Below are 24,252 nucleotides of genomic sequence, written 5' to 3'. Positions count from 1 at the left end.
GCACACCGGTATACGGTGTTTCATCCCTATACGTGTGGATACCATGGAGACGCTGATGCTATTGCTGTGATGCTGAAGGGTGACAACGTTGACTACTTCCTCTACGGGGTTGTTGTTTCTTCCTTTTGGTCGTGGAACACGAGCGCTGTTTGGAGCTGGTCGAGGAGTGCACGCACCTGCTCGGAGCTGGTCAAGGACATCAACAAACCTGCTCAGAGCTGATCGAGGAGTGCACGCACATGCTCGGACCTAGTCAAGGGATACAACAAACCCACTCGGAGCTGGTCAGTAAGTTGCATCCTTGACATCGACGCGTATGACATTAGATTAGTCTACTCCAACACTTCTTTCGCTTACTGTGCGTCTTGTGGTAACGATCTATGATCTCATACTAGCATGATTTCCTGATTGAATATGGTAGAAAATTTTATTTTATTGTAGCGTAGTTTACTCGTTCCCCAACATGATCCTTACTTTCGACTGCAACATGAACATACATTCGAGTGCAACCCAGACTTCAGCCACCGACGCTATGAAGAGCGCTTGGGACAGCACCTCGGGCTCAAGAGAAGCCAAGAGGGAGCTGAGCACCTATTGGTCATGCATGATCTAGGCTTGGCACGCCGGGTTTGAAACTTCCCTCTCCACGTTCTTGCTGTCAACAATCGCACTCACCTTCACCGTCTTGGGCGGTGGTGCTTCGTAGCCATCCACAAAACCAAGGAGTTGATACCTTAGGAGGAAAGGCATATGTTGTGCTTTCCATAGGAGATAATTCTCCCATCCTAGCTTCACGTTGATGAGGTGGCTAAATCCAATGAATGACATAGGGAACGCTAACGCACCGGAAGAATTCAAAACGAAGGTCGACATGGATGAGTGTGGAAGAGAAGGCTCCGACAACATGCAAAATAATGAGTAGAGATAGAATTTTGGGTTTTGGCTGCTCACACAATTAGCTTTTTGTAATGAGTGTTTAAATGGTCTTCACAACCAAACTCTTTAGATGGCACAATTGCATAGGCACATTTTGACCATAGGAATTTTAAACAATACAATACCGTAAAGACTAAATTCTGAGTGTGCATGTGTTTGTCGGACGGCATGCACGCTCGGATGGACCGTCTGCTAGTCATTCGGCCGTGCTCCTACGTGAAGGACTTTTCAACACACCTTTTTTTATTGCCCCACCACCCACATCTCTCTCCACTAACACCTTCTGACTCCCCAATCTCAATCACCACCTCCCCAATCCCCATTGTCTCCTCTGCCGACTTACCCGCCTTCCAAATTGTCGTCTCCTCTCCCTTTGCTTAGATGGATTGATTTGACTGTAACCCAGCCAAATTAAAGCTCCACCACTCAATGCATCGCCGGCAATGGGCGACGTCCCACTCCCATATCCCTCTCTCCCCAAGATGACCCCACATCGCCGTTGTGAGCCCTTCGAGCTCCGTAGCTACAACTACTGGGATGACAGATCTAGCTACAAGAGCTCTAGAGACCTCGCTCATTGTGCAGATCGCATGTGCTTCTTCCTCCTAGCTCAGCGAGATTCGAGCGAGACTAGGGTGCACCCCATCCGCAAGTGGGTCCACATGGTTGTCTTCGACGATGACACCACTCCACCGCCTCCATGTTCGCTAACCACATGCACTGGGACGTCCCCTGGATTCGCAGCCGCTAGGCGCGTCTCAAGCTCATCATGTGAATGGTAGCCAATCACCACGCTGAGCTCCAACGCCTCTCCTAACACCACGTCATCTCTGAATTCCCACACCGCAACAGAATCCACATCGGATCTTCTTGTTCATTCCAACCCAATCCACTGTATATTGGTGCATTTTGTACCAATTTGCATATATATATATATATATATATATAATGAATCAAATTGCCTTTTATATTTGTTTGCAGTTCTACCAATCTGCCCATACACAGCTACAAATTTCCCAAGTGAAATACATCAAGTTGCTTTTCCATTTTGTTTGCAACTATCCTAATTGTGCTTCACATAATTAACTATTCAGGTGCAAATCTTGTGTTGATTTTGGCTTTTTTCAATCTTAAATCTAAGCTCTATTGTTTTAACCTAAACAAATCTTTTATTTGATTTTGCTTTTATCATATCTGAATTCATGCAAATTTGCTTGAACTTTAGTTCCAACTTTCTTCTAAGTTCATTCTAATTTGCTTATAACTTCTAACAAAAATACTTATCTAGCTAGGTGAATAGGAAAAGAACATATAGATTTTCCCTTTTTTTTGGTTTGATTTTACCACATATAAAGAGGGTTTGTAAACAATGTGCTTGAAGCTTGGATGCGAAGTAGCCAAAAAACGAAAAGGAGGACGTACGTTGAAAATGGATGTTAGAAATCCCAAAAATAAAATGAGAAAGTAGCGTTTGTACCAAATTATACTAAATATGGGATGTGCATGCTAAACTACTATAACATGCACGGGCAAAATTTAGCAGTGTTCATATAATATAGGAGTATGCAATAAGCGAAAAATGTGTGATGGAAACGAGCCTTAGTATTCTCAATCGTATAGCGTTATTGTTGGTTACTCACTCTTCACAAAAGTGTACCAGGATTAATTCGATAGAAGTGTGCCTACCCCAGGTGTGGAGATGCCTTGCCGGATGACTTAATGTAGTGGTAGGTTAGGTCATGCACGCTAGACAAAAGAGATCAACTAGTGGCAAAAGAATCTGCGAGTTACGAGCGCCACACAAGGTGCATGCCCGGCTGTCCGCGTGACCCATGGACCATCAACGTGCATCATGATGAAACGGAATCCGGCCGGCCATCCGCGTCGCGTCTCGGTGTCCACCCGCCGTCCACGCATCGGAGGCGAGACGCGCGGCGGCAGGGAGACAAAGGCGAAAGAAATGGAACCCCCCGCGCGAAGGCCCCGCCACGCCAACGAGACAAGCTCTCTCTGAACCGAGGAGGGCCGAGTGGTGGTCGGCCGCGCGCCGCGCGTGAGCGCCCACTCGCGCTCCCTGTCTCTGCCCTCTGGGGCACCTCCAGTGAAAGGCAGAGGCCGGCCGCGGAGGGAAAGGTGTGACGCGGGCGCGACACCCTAGCCGGTGCGTGCTCCACTGTTGCTCCGTGCCCCGGCCCCGCGCGCACGACAGAATGACGCTCCTGGTCGGTGGCCCGCGTGAAAAGGCGCGCCGCGCGCGATCGCGCAGGGTGCCAGTGGACTGACCAACCCAACCCAGTCCGTTCGGAATGGGAAGGAAATTTTACGAAAAGTCTTTTATAAGATTTTAATTTATGCTATTCTTTTTAAAATTGAAGGTTGATACGTGTAATTAAAAGAAAAAAGAAGGATATGTAATATAAAAAAATTCTGTATTTGCTTCACTCGGCTGTCCGTGTCGAAGCGCGCCCGTCAAGCCCCAGCATTGCATTTGTCGGACCCGGACTCGGTCCAGCTGCTTTACTAGTAAAGCATGTAGCACTGCGGCCTGCGGCTTCCTTATAACTAGCACCTCTTGTTGCTGATCAGATCAAATTTCCACAGCGTCGGCGTTTGTGGAATTTAGCTTTGGCTTTAGCTGCAAAGCATCCGAGAACGCTGCTACTAGTTTCAACAGCGCGCGCGCGTGCACATTGTTGACGTTTGTTTTCGTGATTTTGCACGGCGGCGTAGCTACTAGTGCATGTCCTGATTAAGCTTTTCTTCGTTTCTAGAAATTTGGAACTGGACAAATACCGTAAAGGAAGAACGGCCGGATCGAAGGCATTGTTCCAATTATGAAATTAACTCAGTACGAGGGTTAAAATATATCTTAGTTTTTATACATGAATAATTGATATAGTTGTTGTTTTGGTTTGATGATTTTTAGATTGTATGAGCTTATCTATTTATTATAATTATTATCATGACTAATCAAAATTGTAGAGAAAAATAAAATTGATGGGATCCTGAAGCACCACCACGAACGCTACCACGTGTGCACCTATGGTGCAGTAAGTCTCCACCCTGTTTGTGCCAGTAGCCAACTCCAACGTGTCAGCTTAGTTATCCTCATTAAGCCACAACCTTGATGTATACCAAAACTCTTTTAGAAAGAAAAACAAATCTATATACCATATACAAATAGATGAGACATATATAAAAAAGAAGGCATATGGAGTGGGTAGTAGGTATCGAACCTGTAATCTCAAGGTTATGAGCATTGTGAGCTACCAAACAGCTCCACCTTCTTACATAAATAATAGGTAAAAAGGCAGTAGGAACTAGAATGAACAATGCAGTAGCAATAAATGTGAGAATATTGACTTCCACAATCTCTTTATTTTTGTTTACAATAACTCAGGATGTCGCTAGTTCTAGTAGGGCCTAGTATGTTTGTACCTTTAAGGAAGAAAGCCCCAGATAAGCTAGATAAACGAGCTAGAATTTCACTTCGATTTTAAGATTTGAGCTTTGGATTTGGGGGGTAGGCTATGCGGACGACTGCCTCGACTCATTCTTCAATGGCCAAAGGTACTTGGGTAGGAAGAATCCTACATCGGAAAAAACCTTTAGAATCCAAGACCAAAAGAAAATGAATATGTCCCAAAGATCTATAAAGTGGATCGTAAAGGGAGCTATTTTGGCGAAGGACAACCAATATATATTATCACTCCTTTCACTTGCAGAGTACATCTTGGATATGTAAATTATGTTATGGTCAGAGTCCCACTCATAGGGATTTGGTTGAATTGGAAGAAGGCGTCATCCGTCCGGTGCGAATACTAAATAAGGTTGCCCCTTGAACTTGCAGATGTAGAGAGGTTGCCTCTCTTCTTGTCTTGAACTGCGTAATCAAAGCGACTTACTCTGGATGTATAGGTCTGACAAGGGACTAGGTCAGTTCGAACCTGACGAGTCGCTACTATCCCCTTGAAATCGAACGAACCGGCTAACAATTGCCGTAAAGCGTCCCCCTTAAATAATACAGGCCCCCATAGCAATGACGTAGTTTGGTTTAGGCATTTGCTCATATAATCGCACTAAAGAGAGCCATTTTCATTGTTACCGTACCAGCTGTTGAAATTAGGTCCGCTTGCCTAGAACTTGACCTTGGTACCAATCCATAACGATCAAAGTCCAATCGTGAGCCTATTAATGAAGCAAATTCAATTAAACAACAACTGGTACCATATAGAAGGGGCCATAAACTGGAGAGTCTTGAAATGTGCTTTTGTTCTTGTAGAATAAGAAGCCCTCGTACCTTAATCAAAAGAAAATAGGAATTTTCGTTAGGTATTTGACCAAACAGGATCGTCCTGGTAAATCGTAATAATAAGAGCGTAAAGGCTTTCATTCTAGGAATTTTTCTAAAATACAAAATTCTTTTATTTATTGATGAAATTCTAATGTTCCTAAATTCTATGGACTCTCCCAATCTCAACGATTCGTGAGAAAATAACTATTATTTTCCTGAATGCATATATACTTTAACAATTCCGTAATATAGTGAGTGATATTTTAACAATTCTCTCTCCTACAACTCTAGGTTGTATATTCATAGGCATTTTGAATTGTTTAGTTTTCCAATCAGGAGGATTATCTAGAACCATGTATGAATTGGGCTAAGCTAAAAAAAAGACTATTTCAAAAACTAGTCAATTCAATGATGACTTTCCATGGATTCACCTATATAGGCTGCAGGCGGTTCCGTATAGGACTTGTTAGAATAAAACAAGCAGGTTATATAAAAAATTCTTTTTTTATTATTTATCAACAAAGCAAAAAGGTTCGTATCAAACCCACATAAAATTGGAAAGAAAGATAAAGTAAGTAGCACCGATGCGCACCTAGTTAGGCTTTGAAATAATAGGAACAAAGATCTTCCGCAATCAATGTTGTACTCAAATCCTCTCTGGCCGGAGAGGGGGATCTCTTAAGCAGACCGGTCTTACCTTCCCTCGAGTCCGATCTCGGGAAGGCGCTTAGGCGAGCCCCTAATCCAAGGTCGCACATTATTTGACTATCCATAATAGTGCCGAAAGAAAGCCCGGAGGAAGAGTGGCTTGGCCTTGAGTTTCTCGCCCCTTTGCCTTAGGATCGTTTTTATCTCTGAGTCAGAAAAATTGCACATGACGGATGATCTGACACTGGAGAATTTGCAGATGGTAGATCCGGCGTTAGAGAATTTATATATGTCAAATGGTTCGACGATGGGCCACTGCATACGTCAGAGCATTTCAGTACAAAAATAAGATTTAAAGTATACACCGGATGATCCGACGATGGTAAACTATACATGTCAGACTAACTTTTACAGAAAAGTTACAAAATGGAGTGTCTGATGAGATACATATGCTGGATAGTCTAGTGATAGGCATCAGTTCACGTTAGACTATTTTTTCTAGAGAGATTGCAAAATGACTTGTCTTGTGAGGATGTACATGCCAGATGGTCCGACGATGAGGAGTTGGCAACGCCAGATAACTCGGCGTTCACAAGTTTTTTGAGATGAGTTTTTCAACTGAGGATTTTGATTTCGAACTAACTGGAGATAGTTCGGAGATATGTGTGGGCTTGTCTCATGATGTACAGGTGGTGGATGCAACTTGACGGTCGATGGTGAGATGATCGGGGCTAAACGGGGAGCTTGGTGCTAGATGATCAAAGAGGTCGCGGTGGAGTCGAGGATGATCCTTGCTATGCACGTGAAGGTCAAGAAAAATATGAGATGATGGATGAAGATGGTGTGTTGACAAAGTCAAGCGAAAGGTATGTCGGTGTAAGTGACAAGACAGTCCGAGGGATCGAAAGAGAGAGAGACCTACCGGTGGTCAGGATCACAAGAAGGAGGACACATGTCGACATCAAAAGACTTGCTTAAGGTGTAAGGAAGCTGCGATGAGTCACATTTTGAGAAACGTGCAAGACGATTTCGCTGTTTGATCTTAAAACTATGGAATGATGTAGTGTACGTGACATCATTGCAAAGCTTGCATCAAGTCGAAGCAAAGTCATGAAGGCGCCACGGTAGTTCGATAGTCAAGGAAAAAGATGGACGAAAATACTCTTAGTGGTAGGTAGAAGTGTATTAAAAAAGAGTGATATTTTGGTAACAATCTAGGAAATTTAGACGTCAAGTAACCTAACCTATAAATAGAGAGAATGCTGGTTGAGCTATTTGAGCCATCCATTTTAAGAGTTGTGTAAGTGCTTAACTTATGTATTAGGTAAGAGCTTTTGTATGAAAAATGATTTGTAATACGCTAAAAATAGGGTGTTTCTCTGTAAGAAATGAAGTTTATGATCTCTATTGTTCTTATGTTCATCTCCTTCTAGTTTTCTCTATTAGCTCTCTTGTTTGGTTGCAAGTTTTTTAGTTTTCTTTGCGATTTTTGTTTTGGTTTGAGTGTTGAAATTTTTCACCACATTAAAGTAGTTTTTTTTTATTGCTAGAGGTATAAAATTCACATTTAGAATTGATCTTGAATTCTCTTAACTCTAAATTATCAACTTGAAAAGTTTTTTTTCACTCGATGACTAGATCTAAGTGTTTTTCGTTTCAAGTTACGAGTTATATAGCTATGACTCTTATAATGATATTCTATAGAATTTATGGTTCAATTCTATCTACGAGAGTCATATTTTTCTCAGTGATTTTTATTGTGACCTGTTTCTCTTTTTTATATTGCTTCCTTTTTTTTTAAGTGTGTTAGGTGAGAAAACATTAAAAGATCATCCGTTTTGAAACAAATTGGTTCAGACACTTATTCACCTTCTCTCGTCACTGTTCTCCGCCTTGAGCGCATAGTCTGTGTGCGGTACAAACTATCGAGCGCATAGTTGCTAAGCTAGTCATGGATAATATGAGCATGATCATATTATCGAGCTCGGCAGACCACAGTGCATTCCATGACTCTGTCCGCAGTCCGCTTTTCTGCAGCGAGTGGAGCAGAGCAGGTCATCTAGCTGTCCTGAAGTGAAACCATGCCCGATCGTCTCGTCTGTGCTGCCGTGGACACCACAGACACTCCACCTCGTGCCAGGTTTCGGCGATTCCCCGGCGCGATACAAGATCACGCTGGTGTATATGAGATATAGCCCTGCCGACTGCAGTAATGATGTAGTTTTTCTCCTGGTTTGGTGTGGATGCTTACAGGTTCAGCCGTTCAGGTTTCAAGTAATCGCGTCGTCTGTTGTGCGACTCAAGACTTCGAGGAAGCAATGGTTCAGGTTTCAGGAAGCAGTGTAGCTGTTGTGCTTGTTGCTTTGCTGTTTTGTTGTTGTCCTCTCTTTTGAAGGTGGTGTAATGTCCAATCTAAATTTTTCTTATTATTTAATATAATAGACAACTCTTGTCGGTTTGTTTATCTAAGAAGGCATACAAATCTATTAGGAACCAGAACCAGAACCAGATGTTGTGCTTGACACTCCTGTCGGTTTGTTTTAAAACAAAAACAGGTTGCAGATTGCAAGTTCTTGCCTGGTCAACTGAAAAAAAGACACATGTCATGCTCACCCGGACCGCAGTTGCGGCACACTATCTCATTCCCGCCCTTTTCGTCCAACATCTTCAGGAAACAAAAGTAGTATACCATTTACCATGATTGCAGTATACAATTTACCATGATTGACACCGTGACAGCATGCGATACGGTGTACGCCCTAACTGATGCGGTTGCTTGGTGCTCACTTCGTTTCACCTCAATGAGAAGTAAGCCAGCTCGTACCGATTCACCCAGACGATGACAACAGGTCGGCGTCTCTGACGGCCTTGAAAGACGAGCACCCCGTGACGTCGACGACGACATTCGCGCACGATAAGGCAAGAAAGATCGCATACACGGCTGCTCCAATCGTGACGATGCCAACCGGTCAAGATTCAAGAAACGTGATTGGGGGCGACACACGTGTTCTAATATAATAGTTCGAGCTCTTTGGAATGGGAGCTGGATAAAATGATCTGAAAAATGTCTGTACACCTACGCAAGCCTCAGTGTCCAATTACTGGGCGATGGCTGGATCTAGCCTGCGATGGGACTTACTGAATTGGGAATGGTCACATCAGTGCGTTGCTGCTGAATCCGACTACCTACAGTAGTTGTGGTTCAGGGACCTCTTTCATCAGGCTCCTACATCTTGATTGAATCGGACCATGTAACTGTATGCAGTTGATGAGGGCGTACACCTCTTTGTCCCACTTCATGATAAGACAACGCGTCGTCGGTAACCCACTAATCGAAAACGGCCATGACTTTCTGTGCAATACAAAAGATGATGCGGCCTGCTCCTACAATTCGCACCTGTATATTCGATCCTCCTTTATCCCACACCGCCACTATGTCCAAAGTAGCATAATGGAGGGAGGCATTGCATTGTAGGTGTTAGAACAGGAAGATACTATCATTACTTTTGTTCCTTGCTATCTTTTCCCTTTCGATTCTGATGAGTTTATCGGTTGTAGTTTATAAACTGCTTGTGGACTACTTTAATAGACCAAGATAGAACGCATTTACGATCATCCACTGTTCATTCCCGTTCAGTTATTTGGACAATGTCTGCGCCTTGAGGAAAGCAATGCATGGACCAGTTGAGACTTGTGAGGTGTTCAGCCGGCAAACTTAATCTAACTTTTAGTTAGTTGAGGGTATGGATCTACACTAAAATTGTATAGGTTAACGTGAATTTGATATCTATTTTTTCAGTAAAAAGTGTTGGAGATCAGGCACTCAAAATCTCAGCTCTCTGTTTTGGTGCTGCTGAACTCATACAGCATTTTCTGTTGTGTTCTATATTCTATTGCTTATAAAGGAATCCTAGACATTAACATGGCTAATGAAGCAGCTAATTAAGGACGCCACAATCCATTATAGCTGCGTCATCCCCCGGCTCAAGATTGTGCCACGCGAGTAAATGACAGAAAGTAACACTCTTAACTAACACTAACTGACGAAGCTGAGAAACTGGAGGAGTGGCAGGACGTGCAAGGATTTGATCCCCCCTCCCAATTCTTGCACATAACCCTGATCTTAGCGTGCTGGTCTTGAAACCTGATGCGCCCCATTGCCTTGGTCAGAATATCTGCAAGTTGTTATTCTGAGCTAACAAAGTCCAAATAAAGTGATATTGTGTGTCGGTGTACTTGCTCTGATCGTGAAACACTGTATTTTTGCTTAGTGCAATGGCTGACTTATTGTCAACCTTGGGGCTAGGTGCTCCTGACTCCCTTCCAAGAACATCATTCAGCAGACATGAGAGCCAGCCACCTTGACAGGCAGCAGCTGCAACGGCTATGTACTTAGCTTCACAAGAGGATAACGCCACCACGCGCTGCTTCTGAAATTGCCATGCGATTGGTTTGCCTCTGAGAAAGAAGATGATGCCAGATGCTTTTAGTTAGGTGTTTTACGATAGAGATTTGGTCCAAATTAAGTTAAAATATGCTTTGATTTATATATGATGAGTGATTGATAAGGTTGTTGATTTGGTTTGTCGAGTTTTAGATTACTTGAGTTTGATTTGAATATTTTGATTATAGACTAATTAGAGTTGGAGTTGAAGAAATATGTTTACTTATCTCATGGTGTGCATGTGACAGATGCAACTTAGCGATCGACAGCGGGTGATCGGAGCTAAGCGGGTGCTTAGTGCCAGACAATCAAGGAGGCTGGGTGGAGTAAAGGATGATCCTAGTTGTACACGTGGAGGTCAAGCAAAAGTATAAAATAGAGGATGAAGACGACGTATTGATAAAGTCAAGAGAAAAGGATGCCAGTGCAAGTGATAAAGCGACCCGAGGGATCGGGAGTGGAAGAGACTTGCCGACGGTCAGGATTGCAAGACGGAGTATACGTGTCGATATCAGAGTGCTTGCTTAAGGTGTAAGCAAGTGGTGAGTCACGCTTTGAGAACGTATAGAGGGATTCACGGTTAGGTCTTAAAACCTTAGGAGGATTAAAAGAGTATGTTGCACCATCGCAAAGCTTGTATCGATGCGAAGCTAAGTTATGAAGACGTCACGGCTTTTCGATGGACAGAGTAAGAAATGGATCAAAATACCTTTAGTGGTAGATATAAGTTTTCTAGGCTTATAAATAGAGGGATAGGCTATGGCAGAGTTAGAACCAGCCACTTGAACCCCCTGTGCCACACACTTGAGAACCTAGTGCTCAGTTTTAGAGGAGAGAAAGATGAATGTTTAGTCTATGTAAATGTGAGAGTTTTTTTAGAGAAAAACCTTATAATCCATCTAAAATAGAGCTGACCTATTTGAATAATGAAGTTTATGTTTTTGCATATGCTTGAATTCCCCTTCTTCTAATGTTCCTTTGCAAGTTTGCAAATTTTTCTCTTTCGGTTGTGATTTTCTTATTTTTTTTATCTATGAGATGCGATTTTTTAACCTTGAAAAGTTGTTCATCTTATTGCTAGAGGTATAACATTCATATACTCATATATTTGAGAGGGTTTTGAATTTCTTTGTCTCTAGAGCATCAACTTGAAGAGTTGCTTGTTTCGGTGACTATCTTTTTGCTTTGTTCTTCATTTAGGTTTTAAATTTTTATGTTCAAAGACATGAAATGATCTTGAATAGAGCCTATAGCTCATATTCTATCCATAGAGTCATATTATTTTTGAACTTTGTTTCTCACTTTGTCTCTTTAAAGTTTATACTTCTGTTTGTGTGTTTTTAAGAAACGTTTGATGAACAAAGAGTAGGTCATCTATTTCACAAGGAATTTGTAAGACGCCTATTCACCTCCTTCTAGTCACCGTTCTCGGTCCTATAAATGCGCGCTCCTCCGAAGCATGTGCTATCCACTTTTATGACAGAGAGGTGTGGCATGCAAGCAAAGCTCCGTCGTCCAAGTTGTGAGGGTATTTGGTTGGTTAGTACGTATGTTGAGTTGGATTGGTCCTATCTATTGTTTGGTTTGTGCTTCTAGTATAAGCGTCGCCTATGAGTTGAGATCGTATTGTCAACTCGAGGTTGTTTGTTAGTTTTTTTAAACCACGCAGTTATAAGATTATTGGACACAGTTTCCTTATAAATAGAATCAATTTTTTAAGAAAAAATGAGCAATAAATTTACTGTCTTTTGAAAAAAAAAAAAGGGTACGTCTGAGCTTTCCTTTCCGTCCGACACTCGTACTGGCTAGGAGGGACAGCGTCGTGAGCTTGGCGTTGCGCAACCCGGTTTCAGTGCACGTTGTCCGCTGTGCTGAACAGTGAGCACCAACCAATATATCACCATAGTTCTAGGCTCCATTAAATAATCTAGCTCTCCGGTTTTTGCGCACTGTAGATGGGAGACACTATGACAGGGACGGTCAGTGCTTCTTGTTCCCTTTGTTAGCCTTTGCTGAACATCTTGATGGTTACCGTGGCGAGCAACAGCCACTACCTCAAAAAGAAAGAAATTCCAGAAAGCGTCGTTTCAAAAGGCCGGGCGTGATGCGTGCTGCCCGTGCGCGGTGGTACCGCCGCTTTCGTTGCGCTGGCTTTTGCTGTGCTAACCACTCTCATGTCGCCACCGCTCCGTAGAAGAGTTCAGAAGTCGGATGCGGCAGCAATGCCCGTGCGGCGGCCGAAATGTTGTTGGGCAGTGTACGTTTGGGCGTGGTCTTGGCCGTTTTGGTTGGAAATCGCTTCCACAGGCCGTGTCTGGCGCGATATGCGGGCCTCTGCCGTGCTACGCGCGCGTGCCGGTACGCGGGCCGTGCGGCATGGTCCGCTCACCTGCTCTAGAGACGTGCGCATGCGTAGCGCTGAAGCGGCGGGCGCGAGTCGGACGTGGGTTGCGGGTCGGGCGACTGGTGGCCTGCTGAAAATGTGGAGCCTTTTGTTCGTGGGCTGCCGAGCGCGGGATCGGATGGATGGCTCCTGCGGCCCAGATGTACGCCTGCCAACTAGGTATGGTAGATGGGGCTGGTTGCCCGTTAAGGACGGAGGCCACGTGGGCTTCGAATCTATTTTCCGCATTTTTTCACGGGCTTCTGCTCCGATTCGGAGCCTCTGAATATTTGCTTTTGACTTCTCTGCGAGCATCAAATCAAAATGCTCAGAAATCAGAAACTTTCGTACATGGATTCTCTTGTTGCTCTCAATTCTCATGCTGGCGGAAATCCCCACGATATCGTCAATGGTAGGCCATTGTTTATTCAGTCAGCCGTTCTATGCTTCTATTTTATGACAGCCACAGGGACATCGTGGAGTCTCTATTTGACTCCGTCTTTTAGCATGTGTAGCGGCCAGCAAGACCTTGCATTTGCATGGAGATAAGGGTGTCTAAATTCATGAATGGACATGCCAATATGTAGTCGGCAATGGCATTCTTTTTTTAAAAAACAGTCCATCCAATTAGGTCAAGTGGTACTTTCAGTAGTTTAATGCGATCGTAGAGGGTGACAAGAATGTCACCTCTTGCTGGAAATCATGCATGCATCATGCATCGTTCCACACATAAAGATCCTGTTATCCTTCGGCATGGCAAAGTTATTTCCTTTTCTGACGATAAGCACATTTGTCAAGAAAAAACTTAAAAGCCGCATATATTAGATTTATTAGGGTATATTATATGTTTGCAGGCACAGTCAGTGTCACGAGCTGCGCGCATATCAGGACTCCACATCTGTTCACATCCATTTGACCTTGCGCGGCCCTTATCCTAGTCTGACTTCTCATCTCACCTGCTATATATAAGAAATTGTCAAAACATGCTTCGATGAAATACCGTCCCTATCTGACTGACTCATGGAACCACTTGTGTTGATGACATATGGGTTAGGGTGATATTTCATCAAAGTGCAATCAACTTAAGTGTATTTCTACAAATCTCTCATCTATATAGGGCAGCGCTAATCACAAAGCGCGTGTCAGGACATGAGAGCGCGGATCTCCCGATAGCCCTTTGTTTTTGGAAAAGTTTGCATGAGAAAAGTTTTTTTAAAAAAGTTTAAACAAAAAAAGTTTAACTAAAAAAGTTTAAGAAAAAATTAACGAGAAAAGTTTACTCAGAAAAGTTTTGAGAAAATTTGTATGTGGGCTTACACTATAGTAGTCCACGAGTTGACTTCTCGCGGGTGACGCGTGGAAAAGTTTGATGGTCTATATAGCTGCTTAAACTATCCATTTATTCAACGCTAATTAAGTAATGTCACTGACGAATCATCCAGTTCATACTCATTTTTCTTTTTTTTTTAACCACCTCGCGTTCTTTTGGGCAGCGATAAATATCCAACTCATCTGAAATTGCTCGGCCTGCGCGGCATATCATCACCTCTCTGTCTCTGTCTCGTTAGAGGACAGCAACAGCAATGGTTGCGTTCTCCATTCACACGCCCGTCCTCTGCAGCGCGGCTTTGCTGCTGCTGCACCTGTACCCGTGCGCCGGGCTCAGCCTGGACACTGTGAGGGACTTCCTGACGCGGGAGGAGGACACCATTGTCTTCAGCCTCATCGAGAGGGCCAGATACCCGCTCAACCGGCCGGCCTACGACCCCGTCTACCTCGGCGCCGGCGCCGGCGCCGGCCGCCGCCTCAACGCCTCTTTCGCTGAGCTCTTCGTCCACGAGTCCGAGGCCGTCCAATCCAAGGTGCCCTTCATTCACCCGCTACATATGACAATTTGCTTTCTTGTTTCGTGTTTGAGCTTGGAAGTAGAATTCAGTTGATGAGCTCGTTTCTTTTTTCAAGCTGATTAATAGTTCGTCGGCACTGTCAATGGCTGTGGCCGGCTGTATTAACTGGATATAGACACAGGTGTCAGAATCTACTTGAATTTATGTGTCTAATTCGATAAAGAAAATTTAAACATGCAAAATACAACTTAAAATCCGATATGAGTGTTAGAATCCCACTTAGATTTGGAATATCGGGTAAAAAAAATTGGACATAGATATCCAGTAACACGGGTGGCCGATGGTCGATTAATAATCCTTTGGATTACCTGAACTTGTTTAAGATGCGTTGTCTTGAGTGTATGAAAATTCTGGTCAAACGTTACAGGCTCCGGGGAAGGTGTTGACTGACTGATGCTAACTAATTCCTTTCCTTTCAATAACTATATTTTTAACAATCATGTTCTGGGAGGAGAAAGAAGATTTAAAAAATTGTAGCCGGTCAATTTTTTTTTTCTCCATTCACGTTATGAGAAGATAAAGCATTGGGTATTTTGCATTCGATTCAGTTCGATACGTTAAGTTCTGACGGCAAGTTAACGTTGCACTGCTTCAAGTACTATCACCGCCATTAAGCAACAATCATTGCGTGAATTGCGATCAAAGACATGAAGCGAGTGTTGATTGAGCTTGACTAATCCTGACTTCGACTTTTCCATAGGCAGGAAGGTACCGGAGCCTAGAAGAGATTCCATTCTTCGCTTACAGAGTTCCTTTCACACTGGCACCTCCATATAACTTCACAAGCGTAAGCATCCAACTGCCATTGCTGAAAGATGAATCATGAACAAATCTCTGAAATGGTCTTACTTAATCCCTGGATGATATTATAATTGCAGGAGCTGTACCCCGCGGCCGCATTCGTTAACGTGAATGACGCCATATGGAGTGCATACTTCAACGATCTGCTCCCTGTGTTGGCCAAGAATGGCGATGACGGCAACTATGCTGTAACTGTTGATTCAGATCTTTCATGCCTGCAGGTAACAAGCAATGTTACATTGCAAATTCCCGAATCCGCACATGCACAATTTGGTGTACGTCATGATTCTACACTTCTTTTTATTGAGGAAATGCCATGATTTTACACTGCAAGGTCATTCTTTTGTAGGCGCTCTCGAGAAGGATCAATTATGGCAGGTTTGTGGCAGAAGTGAAGTTCAGAGGCGACCAGCAGAGTTACATCAGTTTAATTCAGTCCAAGGTATTCCAATTTTTAATCATGGATAATGGGTATTGATGTGCTACTTTAATATCCATGAGTTGGTGTTGACAGAGCATCAGCTGATCAATTGGAGATGTGAAATTGTAAGCTAACTGGTACAACATTTCCATTTTTGCAGGACAGAGATGCTCTGATGAAACTATTGACCTCTGAAGCCCAAGAAGATGCAGTGAAGAGAAGGGTAGAGAAGAAGGCCATGGTGTTTGGGCAAAGTATAACATTAGATGGACCAACTGAAACTAGTGTCAACAACAGCAGTCAGGCCAACTTCAAGGTTGATCCTTCGATTGTTTACAAACTGTATGACCAATGGGTGATTCCGTTAACTAAACAAGTGGAGGTCGAGTACCTTCTCCACCGTCTTGATTGAATCAAGTGTGCATCCAGCTAACCTATTTGCACACAATTGTAATCGATTGTTATTACACCAGAAGCATGCGGCAATAAGAAACATGCAGCAAGTCCGCAGAATTGTACACCACGTGATTTGTTCAACTTTTTACTATTATTTATAACATATATTGATTTGCATCAGTGACTAACGGGGCATCACATATAGCCAACAGGATAAAAATGCATTTCATTTCCCAGTTACAGAATCATATATTAAAATTTATAACATATATTGATTTGCATTAGTGACTAACGGGCCATCATATAAGGCCAACAGGATAACAAACAGAACTGGAGAACTGAACCAGTGAATGAAGGAAAAACATGCATTGCATTTCCCACATAGGCAGTGCCAACTTTGCAAAAGGGAAGGCCGAAGTAAGCTACTACTAACAATTGTCAATATAGCAACATCTCTCCTATTTAAAATGTAGCAAAAGAGTCCCACACGGGACTCATGAGTCCCTCGTCCACCCTAACCCTCTCTCTCACATAATAGCCGCACCGCTAGGTGGGCCCCCCTGTGCAATCCCTGCCTCGTCCCCGCTAGACACGCTACCGTTGCTGCCTTCTCCTCCCCTATGCCACCGATCAAGCACCGTCGCGTCTCCGACGACCGCCGCCATCCACGACCGAGCCACTTCCGCTAGCGCGTCTCTAACCGAAGCGCTGTTGTCATCCCCGACCGCGTTGCCACCCTATCCGCTCCCCAAATCGATCCGAATCCCCTTCCCACCGGGTCCCCCCCCCCCTCTCCTCGCACCGTCCTCTCTCCCTCTCTTCGATGTCCGTCCATAGAACGTGGCGGCCAACCATGGTCCATCGGCGGTGACATCCAGATCCGATGAGATCCATGTAGGGACGGGTTGCCGGAGACCAGATCTGTCGCATGCTTCATGTCCTCCCAGTCCCCGCTCCCTGCCATCATGGCTGCAAGATCCCGGCTGCCGAATCGAGTCGCAATTGGCCTCCTCGACTATGCCATCCTCAACTACTGTGTTCGCCTCCTCTGCCCCGCTCCGCGTGCCTCATCCGACTCCTCCACGTCATCCTACGTCCCGTTCCTCCACCTTGTGTCATGGGCGGATGCTGCTGATGGCTTGGGAGGAGGAGCGGGGCGGTCGTGGTCGTGGTCGTGGACACCCACACTGGCGTTCACCTACGGGTTCGCGTGGCCGTCCCACGACGAGGTGTCACTACTGCTCAATGGCTTGTGGGTGATGGTGGCTGGGAACTCACAGGCGCGGCTGTTCGCGCTCGCGCTGCTGCACTTCCTGCTCGACCCGGCGGCCGCAGCGGCCGCCGAGCTAGAGCTCTTTCGTCACCACAGTGACTACCATGCTATTGTGCTAGTGCAGGGCATCTCCGTGGACTTCGTCTGGGTGCCCTTTGAGAGCAACCTAATGTGGCCACTCCGACTATGAACTCGGTCGACCAGCTCGGCGTGAAATGACCCCCTCCACTATTGGTGGGCTGTGATGACTGATTCATGGCGACCGCGAGCGCAAGCTCTACCGATGCACAACATGGCTCCCTCCACCATCGCAGGTCAGTAACCTGGTAGCTAAAACAGGATGATGATGATGATAATGACTTATTCTTAATTAAAATATGGGACATATTTTTATCTATGTACCACTGTTGTGATTGCATTTATAAATATTGCTCCCAGCAGGGGTATCAATCATAAGTCACTTCTTACTTTCAGTAGCATCCCTCTATTTAATTTGATAGATGTATGGTTGTGACCACAAGTTTTTGCAAGTCGTACTGCATGTTTCATGCAAGAGTGCTTCAGACAGTTGAAGGTGTACCCACTGAATATGCTGATGATAAAGTGTGCCGAATCTTTATTGGACAAGGTCGGATATTAACTACCTTGTTATTATTTGATTATTCAAGCCTCCAATATATTCAATAATATCTCAATATTATTACAAGAAACATGTAGTATTCAAGAATAGATCTGATTCTACGATTAATTCAAGAGTTCTTGCTGAGTTGTTGTTGCCATGCCACCCAGACCTTGCATGTTTTTTTTACATTTACAAGGTACTTCCTGCTCATGATGTTTGTTCTATTTTCATGAAGCATTTGGATGTATGTTCACAGGCACATTATGTGTTTGGATGTTGCTATGAAAATGACATTTATAAATTAAATGGCAATAATGTTTCTTTTCTTTGGTTTTAGGTTTCATGGTAAAAAAGATTGTCATTAGCATTTCCTTGCTTTTCAATGGTCTTACTGTGTGAAATATTCATTTAATGTCTTCTTTAGGCTGCCTATTATACTCTACCAGAATATATACCACTATCTGTTTAGAAGACATTTAGCATTTCTAGGTGTATAGGACACCAATTTGCAGTCTTTTGTGCACTAAGAAATGAAGATGTTGTAGCCTTGAATGAATCTTCTAAATACCATGTATACGTTGTTACACCTTTTATCCTCTTTTATTATATGTTTAGAGTTTTGTTGATGTATTCAAAAGTCACTCTCATGTAGGAAAAGCACTATGATAAGCTTCTATTCACAAATGACAAGGTGAGGTATTGGCCATTGGTTTGGTTCAGTCTTCCTATTTTCAATTATGCCTCCAATATATGAATTTCATCATTATTCACTTTTAAGATCTTTTTTTATGACAATTCACATTGATTGTTGAATTTCGATAATGCACTATCCTACCGCAACTTGCTTGGAAGTAAAGGCTTTGTGTATTAGGCCCTTGTTACGAACATTCAGAGCTTCAGTTATTTTCATCACGATCTTGTGATGTAATAGCACAGGGATGGTCAATTTTTGCTCCATATACATATTGAGTATTTTCATTTAGTGGAATGGAGAAAAGAAGTAAATTTGCGTATGAAGTATTTTTTTTAATTTTAGGTGTGATATAGTGGAGAAAATTCTAATTAATATCAGTGACAGTGCGTTCCTTATGGATCTAGTTGTTATAGATCATAAGAGGCTATCTATCATGTAATTATTTTGGACTTGCAATTTCTTTTCTTGGGCTCCCATCACTATTAGTTTAATCATTCACCAATTTTTCAACACCAAGGAATTCAATATTTTCAGAATTGGTGCAAGTAGAAATTGAAGACATGAACTCAATCTTTTGGCTTGTTTTGTGCATTTATGCTACTGTACTATACATATGGTGTATGAAAATGAATGATTTCCCTTCTCTTGCGTTAGCTTATAAATTTGTGAATAATGCCTCAATTCAATCCTACCGTTAATTCATTTTTAGGTATGAACGTTGGCATTGCTTGACTATTCGGCATCACAATGAAGTTCTCGGATGTACTACATGTTTGGAACTGGATGTTGTTCATAGGAGAGTGACTAATGGTTCTCTTGCAACAATCTTTTGTAAATCTAATTCCTTTATTTGATACTACAAGATTAACATGTCGCGTGATGTTTCTAGAAGAAAAAAATATGTTGCTCTGTCATTGTTAATGAAAGAATGCAGTGGAGTTTTCCTTTCATGCAACCTCAAGCAAAATCTTGAATAGAACAATATATTAGTAATTTATACACTTCCTAAACTTTTACGAGTAGTTGAAGGTTGCATTGACATCATGCCATGGTCGGGTTGTTGTGAAATTATGTGGCTTATTTGGATTTCGTTGTAATGCACGGGCACTCAACTAGTCAAGCCTACAAGTTACAACAGATCATACAACGGTAGTTAGGCACAAAAAGAGTCGAATTCCTGCTATTCAATCTCAAAATTTCAGGAGATCAGCGAGGCTGGAGGAAATGAAATGTGCTATCTCCTTACTTTAGTTTTTAATTGCAACATCATCTTTAGCAACTATGTCTGCAACTGCATCTCAGTTGTATGCACTGAGCACTGTCAGATGTTTCTTCCCACCAAGATGTGACACCACTGTCATGTTGTTGCCTTCTAAGAATTGGGCTTTTAAATTCTGCTAGTGCCTTCTGCCTTGGAGGTGGCTCTCCAGACCAGACTCAGATGTACAGTTAGATCTGCAGAGATGTTACAATTCCATCTTGACATGGGTCTTCAGTTCTTGTCAGCAAGCTGTGGCTCTTTCTTTTTGTACAACTTGGCTTCCTGGAACCAACTGTTCCCTTCAGTTTCCTTGTTTTCTGTACACTGAGGTGGTATTTGATATGTGGAAATGGTTGGTGGAATGGGAAATGAAAGTGGGATAGCTTTAAACCCATGTTTGTTTCAATGGAATGGGATATGAGGAGAGAGAGAATGGGATATGAGGGGTTTATTTCCCACCGTTTCAAACCTAGTGGAGGAGGTGGGTTTGGAGTAGGAAGTAGGAGCTAAACGATATTGCCCGCTTCTTTATTGCAAGTAGGATGGCAATGTAGAGAAAATAAAACTCTTGTATTAATTCAATGAACCATTTACATGTATATACATGATGAATGAGTGCTATTCAATAGACATAATGAAAGGGTATGAAGTCTCTTCACTAAAGAACATGTCCATTTGGTAAAGACATATATTTTCTAATTGATCACTAATTATAATCAAATTCTAACACTCCCCCTTGATCAATTATCCGTAATATAAACTTCTTATTGAAAACTCCTCTAAAACCCTGTGAGAAAAATATGAGGAGAAAATAATATGTAGATATGCTATTAAAACTCCTTTAAAATTTAATGAAAAATATAAGAAGAAAATGATATAACATATATTGGTTACTGACTCATTGTAAACTCATATGAGAAAACCTTAAAAGGGAAAAACCCATAAGCGAGTTTAGAGAACAATAGATATGTCTTTAATACCTTCTTTAAAAATTCCGGAGGGAAAAATAGGAGATATGACATAAGTTCTTGTGAATATATTGTCTCATTGTAAGTTTATTTGAGAAACCTAGATAGAAAAAACTCATAAAAAATAGTATGATTTGTGGATCATATTATATGTGTTATAGGGATCAATTATATAATCAGAATTTGGATATCCCACTATAGTTATATCTTGATTTTTCTGATAGAAAAACCTAGATCTTTGATGTTATAAAGATATCTATGGATATCGTCTTTGACTCCCATCTAATGATGTTGTTAGAGCTGTGTTGTTTAAGCTAGCAAGTTATTTGTAAATATAATATCAGGCTTGTTGCGATTTGCAATATACATGAGCGCTTTGATGGCACTAAGATATATAACTTTAGGTTCAATATATTTTCATTATCAACCTAAGATATGAATGGATCTTGATCCATATTTAGAGATTGAATGATCATAAGTGTTTTGATGGATATGATTGTCTAATATCATTTGGATATTGATGGACTGATGGACAAATATTCTATAAGGAATATGCTTAAGTTGCAGACTTAAGCGAAATTTGGTTTTAACCAAATCATTAATCTCAAATTCCGTCTTAAGATGATTACATACTTTTTCGAGTGTAGTTTGTAGATGATATAAAATCCAATTAGAATTTCATTATGAACACACATATACAATCGTTGGAGTAACCCTTCTATGGAATGAACTCATTTAGTTAGTTGTACCACAATCAACTTAACTGCTTAAAGTCTCAGGAGGAAACATTCTCTACGGTACCAGCGCAAAATCTAAGATCGGACGTCTCTCCCTCTCGATGTCTTGATCCTACGGTTCAAACGTTTTTGTCGAAGTGGCTTCATCAGGTGGCGAGAATCCGAGGGGATTTAGGCATGTTTGATTAAGTTTGCCACATCTAAGCTTAGATTTTATTTATTTTTTATTATAATTACAGATTCTAGTCTAGAAGTAAAATTAAAACAAATTGTCACATTTTAAAAATTGATTTTTATAATTGCTAAGTTAAGTTATACTATAAAATCTCACAATGTATAATCTGATAAAAAAGTAGCTTCTCCATATAATCTAGATTGTGACAATCCAAAACAAAAATAAACAAGGCCTCAGCCACACCATAGATTTTTAGATAATTATTTAGTTAATTGCTACAGTTATAACAAATCGCACTTTGTTAGCCCCTGACCCACGTCATATATACATTTTTTTACTAACTTCGTCACATATGTAACTAAAAATGTATTGCCACACTTTTTTAACAAACCACACTTATCTCATGTTAGTCGTGGTACTATAGACATGAACCAAACATATTATTAGATTGTAAAGATTTTCAAAATTGGTGTATATATTTGCAATTTGTTATTTTAAAATATAAAAATAAAGAATTCCTTGTCCATCCATCTGGGCCGAGTGGGCGAGCACTCGGGTCTCCTCCGCCGGGCCGTGCTCGCAGTTTTTGGCGGCACACGGCTGTCTGGCCAGGCTTTCTCCGAAGCTGGGCTGCAGATTTGGAGCCGGTGTCCCTGGGATTTGGCTAAGGCGAGCCACACTCTGCCCGTGGGATTTCTTGGATACGCCTCGTCGTCAGCCAGCCATACCCATATTCACATACTGCAGCGCGACGTGGCAATAACATGTTCTGTTGGATCTTGTTCTGTTGCATTAATAGTGAACGAGACCATATATAGTGCTAACAGTTATCGAGACACACTTACGATTTGAGAAAGTTACGTTCAAAATGTGTAAATATTATGTCATGTCTCATCCCACCACCCATATATCCTATCCACAGGTCAACTTTAAGCCACTATTTAGCTTGACCTAGCACACCGACAGATATGGATTGCCATTGAGGAAATAGTGAAACGGATTTGGTGTCATGTATCACACGTAGGTCCATCTACGGCCACAAATTTCGATTTTTTTCTTTTTATATTTTCTAACACAAATAATTACATAAATATACCGGATAACAATATTTAAAAAATAAACGTCTATCGTCCTCTCATAAAGTAGTTAAGTCCTTACCGCTCTTAAGAGAAGAGTAAACAATTCGCCCATAACATCATGACAGTACTGACCTTTACCACCCTCTCATACCCTTACAGTCCCTTAGAGCATCTCCAACCGAGTTCTTATATTTAACCCCTTATATCTTCATATAGGAGTTCTCCCTATCCAGACTGACCCCTTATTTCTCTGTGCATTCTAACCGGTCCCCTAAATTTGACCTCCTATATTTCACTCACCTATATTTTAATACTATTCTGTAACTACCAAATTAATTCTAACGGCTATATTTGTAACGATTGTTTTCCAACGGCTATTTATTTCAACCGCTTTTTTTTTCAACGGCTATTTTTCCAACGGCTATTTTTTTCCAACGGCTTTTTTTTCTTCTAATGGCTACTTTTTTCTAACGGCTAATTCTAACTCTACATATACCCAGTCAATCCCCTGGTGCCATTCACAAGTTCCACTCCCTTGTAGTTCCTTCTCTGATCGAAATGAATCATCGTTTTCTCTTAGATTCATCGTCGTCGTCAGAGGATGATGACGACGAACTCATTCTTGCTACACTACACCAAGCACACACTCAATATGCGTTTATGAATGCTGCACGACCTGGTGGTTCCGTGCCTGGACGTCAGTATATCAACCGCAACAGAGAAGCTGGACATTGGAGGCTATACGAAGACTACTTTTCAGATGATCCTACCTACGGTCCAACTTTCTTTCGTCACAGGTTTGTAAATGGTCTATTTTTGTTTGTTCGTCATTTTTGTTCATCCTCTTGGGTTCGGCTGATTCTTATTACTTTCTTCAGGTTTAGAATGGCTCGTTCTCTTTTTCTTCACATACTGCAAGCTGTGGAACAACATGATCTTTGGATTTGGCATGCCTTCTTTGGTTTACCAGGATCTCACAATGATATTAATGTTCTTCACCGTTCTCATCTATTTGCAAAGCTAGCTGAAGGGCACGCTCCAGAAGTGAACTACACCATCAATGATCATAATTATACAATGGGGTATTACCTTGCAGATGGCATATATCCTCAATGGGCCACATTTGTTAAGCCAATACCATCTCCACAAGGGAATAAGAGGAAATATTTTATGAAAGTACAAGCAGCAATGAGGAAGGAGGTGGAACGAGCAT

The 24,252-nt window shown here is 42.1% G+C and overlaps 1 protein-coding gene across 1 annotated transcript; it reads left to right on the top strand.

The window, feature by feature from the left end:
- Window positions 1-14,217: 14,217 nt before the first annotated feature.
- On the top strand, window positions 14,218-16,410 carry LOC133895651 (chorismate mutase 2, cytosolic-like). The gene is made up of 5 exons (XM_062336114.1): window positions 14,218-14,567; window positions 15,313-15,399; window positions 15,491-15,634; window positions 15,763-15,855; window positions 15,995-16,410. Exons 1-5 carry the CDS (start codon window positions 14,289-14,291, stop codon window positions 16,244-16,246), a joined length of 855 nt encoding a protein of 284 aa, XP_062192098.1. The 5' UTR covers window positions 14,218-14,288; the 3' UTR covers window positions 16,247-16,410.
- The last annotated feature ends 7,842 nt before the right edge of the window (window positions 16,411-24,252 follow it).

The sequence above is a fragment of the Phragmites australis genome, chromosome 16 (genome assembly GCF_958298935.1).
Source record: "Phragmites australis chromosome 16, lpPhrAust1.1, whole genome shotgun sequence".
In the NCBI taxonomy this organism is placed as follows: Eukaryota; Viridiplantae; Streptophyta; class Magnoliopsida; order Poales; family Poaceae; genus Phragmites; species Phragmites australis.
This window is presented reverse-complemented; position numbering and strand designations above follow the sequence as displayed.

What these genes read in the sequence shown, in the direction of transcription:
- LOC133895651 (XM_062336114.1), top strand. Translation starts at nt 14,289, where the DNA reads ATGGTTGCGTTCTCCATTCACACGCCCGTCCTCTGCAGCGCGGCTTTG. An exon ending in CAGATCTTTCATGCCTGCAG is followed by an intron (nt 15,635 to 15,762) that starts GTAACAAGCAAT and finishes ATTCTTTTGTAG; the next exon opens with GCGCTCTCGAGAAGGATCAA. An exon ending in TCAGTTTAATTCAGTCCAAG is followed by an intron (nt 15,856 to 15,994) that starts GTATTCCAATTT and finishes CCATTTTTGCAG; the next exon opens with GACAGAGATGCTCTGATGAA.